The sequence below is a fragment of the Myxocyprinus asiaticus genome, chromosome 6, assembly GCF_019703515.2.
Source record: "Myxocyprinus asiaticus isolate MX2 ecotype Aquarium Trade chromosome 6, UBuf_Myxa_2, whole genome shotgun sequence".
Taxonomy (NCBI): Eukaryota; Metazoa; Chordata; class Actinopteri; order Cypriniformes; family Catostomidae; genus Myxocyprinus; species Myxocyprinus asiaticus.
In genome coordinates this window covers 24,383,756-24,392,515 of record NC_059349.1, presented here as the reverse complement: position 1 = coordinate 24,392,515, position 8,760 = coordinate 24,383,756, and the positions used below count along the sequence as shown (strand labels likewise).

The 8,760-nt window shown below is 38.1% G+C and overlaps 1 protein-coding gene across 2 annotated transcripts; it reads left to right on the top strand.

Moving 5' to 3' along the window:
- Positions 1-1,249: 1,249 nt before the first annotated feature.
- Positions 1,250-8,563, top strand: lrrc8da (leucine rich repeat containing 8 VRAC subunit Da). 2 transcript variants are annotated; one of them, XM_051700792.1, is made up of 3 exons: positions 1,250-1,587; positions 3,580-3,809; positions 3,912-8,563. In XM_051700792.1, the coding sequence occupies exons 2-3, from the start codon at positions 3,582-3,584 to the stop codon at positions 6,087-6,089; spliced, it is 2,406 nt and encodes an 801-aa protein (XP_051556752.1). In that variant the 5' UTR covers positions 1,250-1,587; positions 3,580-3,581; the 3' UTR covers positions 6,090-8,563. The 2 variants fall into 2 exon arrangements, with proteins under 2 accessions (XP_051556752.1, XP_051556751.1); XM_051700791.1 differs by having other exon boundaries at positions 3,580-8,563.
- Positions 8,564-8,760: the final 197 nt, after the last annotated feature.

The window sequence follows — 8,760 nt, the reverse complement described above, 5'->3', positions numbered from 1 at the left end:
ATCATCTGCTCTCTTCTAATGATACTCAGGGGCACAAAGCAAATGGACTGATAAACAAGCACATCATATTAAGATGTTTCATTGGCAACTGCATGTGTAAAACGATATGAGTTAAAATGCAACCTTGCAAAAAGTGTGGCGATAAATCATGTGCTTCAGCACTGGAAAAACTATGCATGCAATAAAAAACAGATTACCAGCATACACTCACTGAGCACTTTTTTAGGAACACTATGATCCTTATAAAGTGCCTGATGTGGTGTCTGCTGTTGTGGCCCATCCGCCTCAAGGTTTGATGTGCTGTGCATTCTGAAATGATTTTCTGCTCACTACAATTGTACAGAGTGGTTATCTGAGTTACCGTAGCCTTTCTGTCAGCTTGAACCAGTCTGGCCATTCTCCGTTGACCTCTCTCATCAACAAGGTGTTTCCGTCTGCAGAAATGCCGCTTACCGGATGTTTTTTTGTTTTTGGCACCATTCTGACTAAACACTAGAGACTGTTGTGTGTGAAAATCCCAGGAGATCAGCAGTTACAGAAATACTCAAACCAGCCCATCTGGCACCAACAATAATGCCGTGCTCCAAATTACTGAGATCACATTTTCCCCATTCTGATGGTTGATGTGAACATTGACTGAAGCTCCTGGCCAGTATCTGCATGATTTTATGTATTGCACTGCTGCCACATGATTGGCTGATTAGATAATCGCATGAATATGTAGGTGTACAGGTGTTCCTATTAAAGTGCTCAGTGAGTTTACATTGGCAAATCACTGGATTTTATGGGAAACAACTGACAACAGTATTAGAAACATTTGTGGGGAAATATATGACAGGAGAGGAAGAAAGGGTGTCAACGACTCAGCAAGAGAACAACAATGTTCCTCTAACAAACTATCTGAAACCTGCAGAAACCATCTGGGGTTTTGTTTTCCTGCACTGTTGCAGCCAAACATTTTTGCCTTATGAGAGATTTTTATGCATTGCGGTCCTAGTTTCCTCAAAATACAAAGGAAGAAGAGAAAGGAGAGAGAGAGAGCATGATTTTATTTCGGAATGAGCGGGATTATTACCTATTGAAAATGAGATTGTCAGAATTATAATAGAAAATAATTATAAGACAGTCTCCGCCTGTAATTATATTATTATAATCACTTTTATCCAGGGCGCCGCTTCATGCTACAAGACTCTATTTGTGACAATTCATCTTTAACCTTTGACATAGGCTGAGTTCATGACGATTCACCATCATCGTCCAATGTAATGCGCAGTTGACGAACAACTCCGTCACTGACGGGAGAACTACAAGTCAGAGCAGGTCGAACAAAGAATTACACATTTCAAAGCTCTCGCCGTGTGCAAATCGTTATGGATTGTGGGCACAGTTGCTGGCATTTATGGCGTTTCGTGCCATGGAGATAATATGCTGAAAGAGGTTTATTTGGTGCCGATTATATTTGACTTTCGTTGTGCGTTTTACCCTCAGCGATAACTTTTTGACAAATACACCGTCTATAACAATATGTCAATCAAGATAAAGACAGCCCACGCTCTTCTATCCGAGTGAAAAACGTCAAAAGAGACAGTAAGTAGTCCGTTTAACTGTATTTATCTGGGTTATGGATACTTATTAATTGCGTGTTAAACCCGTCAGGTCCTAGAAATATATTATTCCCATGGGTTGCGTGGTGGGTTATGAGAGTTTAGTTTGTGCGTTAAAGACTCATGTCTACATATGTCAATCCAAAACTAATATACTGAATTACACAAACGAGAATATTTCTATTTTAAGCTAAATTTATCGTTAGCCTACTTTCAATGTACTATTTTAGAACAGCCTGGAAACTTCATTATTTCTTATAATCGCTTCCGAGTCCAGAGTCATGGCCTTCTTTACTTCTATCTATATTTGTATATTTTAAACCCCATAAATAGTTAACGCGAATGAACATAATGATTTACACAGCTGTCCTGTTTTCAGACGCTATTTCACACGCACTGTTTAATAAGCAACGCACGCCCCTGGGTAAGTTTCAAGACTCGTTTAGGCTATTTGTACCATAAAAATGTTTTTCAACCTAGACTCAGAAAACGTACCTGACTTGAAAAGATGTAGCACATGCTTCTCATGCCACACGAACATGCAAGGCTTTTCAGTTCATCGCAATTTAAAACTTAACACACTCTCGCGATGGTCTCGCGATCTTCCATGTTGTAACTAGAAGCCACGTGTAGTCTGCAGGTACTAGTCGAGTCTTGCACAGTCGGTAACATCACGTTTCTGTGTGAACATTTCACGCAAATCAGTTGAGTTTATATTCTTATAATTTGTAATTGCTTTCTAGTTGCTTGTTCAATTTTTTTCTGGTGCTGCAAATAAAATAACCACTAAAAAGTATTTATTGTATTAAACACCTGAGACTTTGAAATGGGTGAATTATTTATTATTTCTAGATAGATAAAACATGAGATAAAACCCAGATTAATTATCTTCAAATATGCACTTATTTAAAGGAATATTCCAGGTTCAGTACAAGTGAAGCTCAATCGACAGCATTTGTGGCTAAATGTTGATTACCACAAAAATTTAATTTTGACTTTACAGTGTGACACTTACAACAAAAGTGAATGAAGCCAATCCCTAAACATTAAATACTTACTGTTTCAAAAGTATAGCCTCAAGACGTAAACAATATGCATGTTAACATGATTTTCGTTTTCTGTGTAATGACATATTTATAACTAAAATAATACACAGGTTTTAACGGAAGAATTAATGTGCTTTTATAAAATTATAAGCTTCACACTTAACCCTTTAAGATCGGATGGGCCCCTTTAAGCTTGGATCGGCGCGGAAACACGATAATTTTTTTTGGTTAATAACTACATTCTTGACCAACAAAAATCGGTGTGGCTTGAAAGCTTAGAAGCTCTACTTTCCAATGTATGCAGGCATTTTGACCAAAACTGAACAAGTGCTTTGAAATTTGCACTGTATTATTGCAATCGGTAAAAACTCATCAAATAGCCATGTGTCATATGTTGCTGGAAAGCTCTCAAAGGGTAGAATACAACCAGCCTATTTGTTTATTTACACCCAGAGATATATAATGTAAAATCCGAAAAGTAAGAACATTTTGAAGTAAAGCAACATTTTGGTTAAATTTTTTGTGTGATTTTTCAGCAGTTTCTTAGGCTGAGAGTCTCAGAATGTATCAGAATCTAAATCATTAAAAAAATTGAAAAGTTTTCTTTACAATGATTTACAACACTTGACCTTCCTTGTTTTTTCCCCCTCGAGTTGTAAGTCTTTAATTTTGTGTATGCCACTGAAACAGGAAATCTTTAAAAACACTCTCAGAGGTTAAAGGGTTAAACCCTTAAAAAATTGGCCCAATTCACTTCCATTGTAAGTGCCTCACTGTAACCTTGATTTTTTTTTTCTTTTTTAAAGAAAAGGAGGGACAAGTCAAATTTTGCCACAAATCAGCCACAAATGCTGTTGAATGAGCTTAACTTGTTTTGAACCCGGAAGAGTCCTCTAATATGCACTGACTGCACTACTTTTTTATTGCAGAGATGTTTAGTCTTACTGAAGTCGCCTCCCTTAATGACATCCAGCCAACCTACCGCATTCTGAAACCATGGTGGGATGTATTCATGGATTATATTGGTATAATAATGTTGATGTTAGCCATCTTTTCTGGGACTACGCAGTTAACCAAAGACCAAGTGGCATGCCTTCCCATTCTCGAGGAAAGGATACAGTCACGGAGCGCAAGTTCAGACACAACACAAAATCCACTTGTAAGTTACACATCGGTTCTGGGCACATCACCCTCAACAACTAAAGATCTTCCTGACAGTGTTGCACATGAAATTCATAACACTCAACCTTCTCCCTTTAAGGTGGAACATGCTAAACCTGAGCCCAAAGGAATTAAAACAAACCTAGATTTTCAGCAGTATGTTTTTGTCAACCAAATGTGTTACCATGAAGCATTACCATGGTATAACAAATACTTCCCTTACCTTGCACTTATACACACCATAGTGCTGATGGTAAGCAGCAATTTTTGGTTCAAGTACCCAAAGACCAGCTCAAAGATTGAACACTTTGTTTCCATTTTGGGTCGGTGCTTTGAATCACCGTGGACAACAAAAGCATTGTCTGAAACAGCTTGTGAAGATTCCGAGGAAAACAAGCAGAGGTTCACTGGCAGTGCAGTTTTCCAGAAGCATGTATCATCGGAGGACAGCAACAGTCAGTCTACTCCTTTAATTGAAACTCCTACAGTGCAATTTCCTACTGAAAAGCTCATCGCAGAAGCCCCCAGCTTGACAATCTTGGACAAAAAAGATGGAGAACAGGCCAAGGCTCTTTTTGAGAAAGTGCGAAAATTTCGAACTCATGTAGAAGATAGTGACTTCATCTACAAACTCTACGTGGCTCAGACAGTGATAAAAGCTGTGAAGATCATTTTGATCTTGAGCTATACATCAACTTTTGCTTCCATGATCAAGTTCGGTCATACATGTGAACCTGAAATCCTAATACCTAAAATCGAAGATTTGACTGGGTACAGTAAATTCTTTTGCACACACAATATGGCCTTCATGTTGAGGAAACTCCTCTTCAGTTTCATGGCTATGATATGTCTCTATGGACTGTTGTGTTTGTATACGCTCTACTGGCTCTTCAGGAGACCTCTTAAAGAGTACTCTTTTGAGAAAGTCAGAGAGGAAAGTAGCTTTAGTGATATTCCTGATGTAAAGAATGATTTTGCATTTCTTCTGCATATGGTAGACCAATATGACCAGCTGTACTCCAAACGATTTGGTGTATTTCTCTCTGAGGTTAGTGAGAACAAACTACGAGAAATTAGCCTAAACCACGAGTGGACATTTGAAAAATTGCGTCAGCATGTGACATGCAATGCTCAAGACAAGCAAGAGCTTCACCTCTTCATGCTTTCAGGACTCCCTAATGCCGTATTTGATCTCACTGATTTGGAAATCCTCAAGTTAGAGCTGATACCTGAGGTGAGGATTTCAGCCAAAGTTTCTCAAATGACAAATCTACAGGAACTGCATCTGTATCACTGCCCTGCAAAAGTTGAACAAACAGCTTTCACTTTTCTCCGTGACTATCTGCGATGCCTTCACGTGAAGTTTACTGATGTTGGAGAAATTCCACCATGGACCTACATGTTGAGGAGCCTCAGGGAACTGAACTTGGTTGGAAACTTAAATTCTGAACACAACAAGATGATTGGTTTGGAATCACTAAGAGATCTAAGACACTTAAAAACATTATACCTCAAAAGCAATCTCAACAAAATACCAACAAATCTCACAGAACTGTCACCACATCTCATCAAACTGGTGATACATAATGATGGAACAAAGTTATTGGTACTAAATAGTCTCAAGAAGATGACAAGTCTGGTTGATTTGGAGCTCCACAACTGTGAGTTGGAGAGGATTCCCCATGCCATTTTCAGCTTGACTAACTTGCAAGAACTGGATTTGAAAACAAACCATATCCGGACCATCGAGGAGGTCATTAGCTTTCAGCACCTAAAGAGACTGTCCTGCCTCAAATTGTGGCACAACAAGATCATTGCTATTCCACCATCTATAGGCCTAGTGAAGAGTCTAGAGTCATTGATTATCTGTCACAATAAACTGGAGACCCTTCCTCCAGCTCTCTTTTATCTTCCCAAACTGAGGCACCTGGACCTCAGCCAAAATTCCATCTCTAGTATACCAGTAGAGGTAGGACACCTGCAGAACCTTCAACATTTTGCTATCACAGGCAACAAGGTAGAATTTCTTCCTGTTCAACTGTTTAAATGTACCAAACTGAAAGTGTTATGTGTGGGTCATAACAGCATCACCTCCATCCCAGAATCAATTGGGCAGTTAATACAACTGTCACAGCTTGAACTGAAAGGAAACTGTTTAGACTGCCTTCCATTACAACTTGGCCAGTGTCACCTGCTACGCAAGAATCTCCTCTTTGTGGAGGATCATCTTTTTGACACACTGCCTCTTGAGGTAAAGGAAAGTATCAGTAGAGACTAACATGTAATTAACTAGTGGCTTATAAGTGAGCCTCAAAGACAGGAAGCAAAAACCCACGTGGGACAATATAACGGAGAAACATTGCACAAAACAGGTTTGTGCTTGCTTCTGTACAGTTTGCTTCTGTAGCCAAAAATAGACTATGCATAAAGTGACACTGTTTTGCAATGCCTGTTACAAGCTTAGATGATGCATTCATTTAGTTGCAGACAAAATATATTTTTATGTAGAGTTTGCTTTGATATTGCCTTATATAAATAATTTGCCCTGTAAATATTTGAATTATCTACATGCATTTACATTATTATGTTGGCTTGAGTAAGAACAAAATTTCCAACTGTAACTCCTAGAGCTTTCTAGCTACAGCCACCAAACTCGATGAAGACCTTCAGGCTGGTCTGACTCTAGATGCTATTTCTTTTAAAAATGATCAGACTTAAGGGGGTCACACATGCTCTGCATCCGTCGGTGGTGCCCAACTACGACTCCGGAGGCTGCTCAAATTTCTGCTACGCCACAGAGCGCAACACTTTTAAATTTGACCCAAATCATTATCAAAGGACATAGATTATTAACTCTAGCCTTATTCATTCTTGAAGAATGGATAAACCTTGGTAACTTTTGTGTGTACTGTCTGCCACCTGAACCGTATCGACGGGCCCTGTGTTTGATATCTGTGCCTTGTCCTAGCTGTGACACGACACGGTGTGGCACTTCTCATCCGGTGTGCACCTGCCTTTACGGTTTCCGCAACGTGGTAAATCAAAAACTGGAAAATCCCATTCACCTACTTTGTCGGAATGTTCAGATGATCCAAGACTATTCAAATTCTGTCACAATTTCAAATGTAAACAAACTTACACAAGGCATTAAGCTGGTCTATTGAATCTATATTTCTTTCTGTCTCTACTTATGCTGCCCTATCGAATCTATATTTCAGTCAATCTTTTCCTCCATTGTCATTATCTTTTTCTCTTTCCATCTCTTTGTCTATTTTTTGTCTCTCTCTCTCCCTAAATACCCTAGCAACTAGCCAGAATACCCTAGAAAAATTAGCTAAAACATGTTAGAAAGAACTACCAGAATGCTTGCAAAGCCTAGCAAAATGCTAAAACATTTAATACATGCCTATAAAAATGCTAAAACATGTTAGCAACGTCTAGCTATATGTTAAAAATACTACCAGCATCCAGATACATGCTAGCAATGCCTAGCTACATGTTAGAAATACCTAGATACATGCTAAAACATGCTAGCAATGGCTAGCTACATGCTAGCGACACTTAGGTACATGTTAAAACATGCTAGCAATGCCTAGAAACATGCTAACAACACCTAACAACATGCTAGCCATGCCTAGCTACATGTTAAAACGTGGTAGTAATGCCAAGTTACATGCTAACAACACCTAACATGATAGCCACGCCTAGCTACATGCTAAAGCATGTTAGCAACATGATAGTAATACCTATCTACATGCTAGAACATGCTAGTATCTATCTGTCTATCTATCTATCATCTCTCAGACTGTTGGGCATGTAAAATATTCAAACATTCAAATTTTAATTTTGAACTTTAAGACAAGACTTTGTCAAGCCAACATCTATAAACTTTTAAATCTAGTTACTTTTTATATAGTAGGTTAATGTTTTTAAGATCAGTTACTGGAAAATCTATTGCACTGGAACTGTTTTCTCTTCCAGAAGAAAAGTAGAGCTATTAGCCACTGACCAAAGTGAAATCTTTTCCGTTTTCTTTATTTATTTTTCTTCTTCTTCTTTGCATAAGTTGCTTTTGGTTGCATATTTAAAGGCAAAGAAACATTAAAATGAATTGTTTTTTGTTTTGTTATTCAGATTATGTATTTTTGCATTTCTAAAAATTATTTATATAAGGGGTGCTTCTAAAGATTTTATACACTCCGGAAGACATGATCCGGCTTGACGAAAGACATGATGAAAGTTTAACTTGTCTTTTTCGTAACAACATCAATATTGAGAAATGCTGTTGAGGATATGTATAGTGTGTTAAGCGTTTTAAGAGTGAAACATGTTGTGTCTTTGCGTTTGCCGATTGTACTTGGCTGATAAGACGCATATCAGATATTACAGACTGTCAGAAGGGAGGATGCACATCCTGCAACTCTCTTGATTATAACCACAGTGACCTTTTCTAGCTGCTGGGGGTTCACTGGCCCTGTCCTATGCGTTATCATTATATTTGTATCTTCATGCCTTAAAGAGTGTCTTAAGATCAGCCTTAAAAAAATCACTGCAATGTAATTAATGCCTTAATCTATATAGTCTCTGATTGTTAGTCTTTAAATCGTATTCATGGACTACATGTTACAATGTTGTAAAAGGTACAGTGTTATATATATATATATATATATATATATCTCGAGATTAATATGCAGCACTGTGCTCAGAAATAAAGTGCTTACCTTTGAGCAAAAAATAAATGAAAATGAATGAGTTGCAAGACTTGTTTTTATATTCTAAGGTGCCCTTGGACCTCGTCTTGGCAGTCGAATGTGCACTTTAGTAGATTCAGGACTTTACTTGATACTATGCATCAGATGCTTGATCTTGTCTTCCTTTCTTTTAAAATCATTGTTGGTTTAGAGAAGATTTGCCCACCCTTCTTACATGTTTTGTCGTTGTTGGCCCTA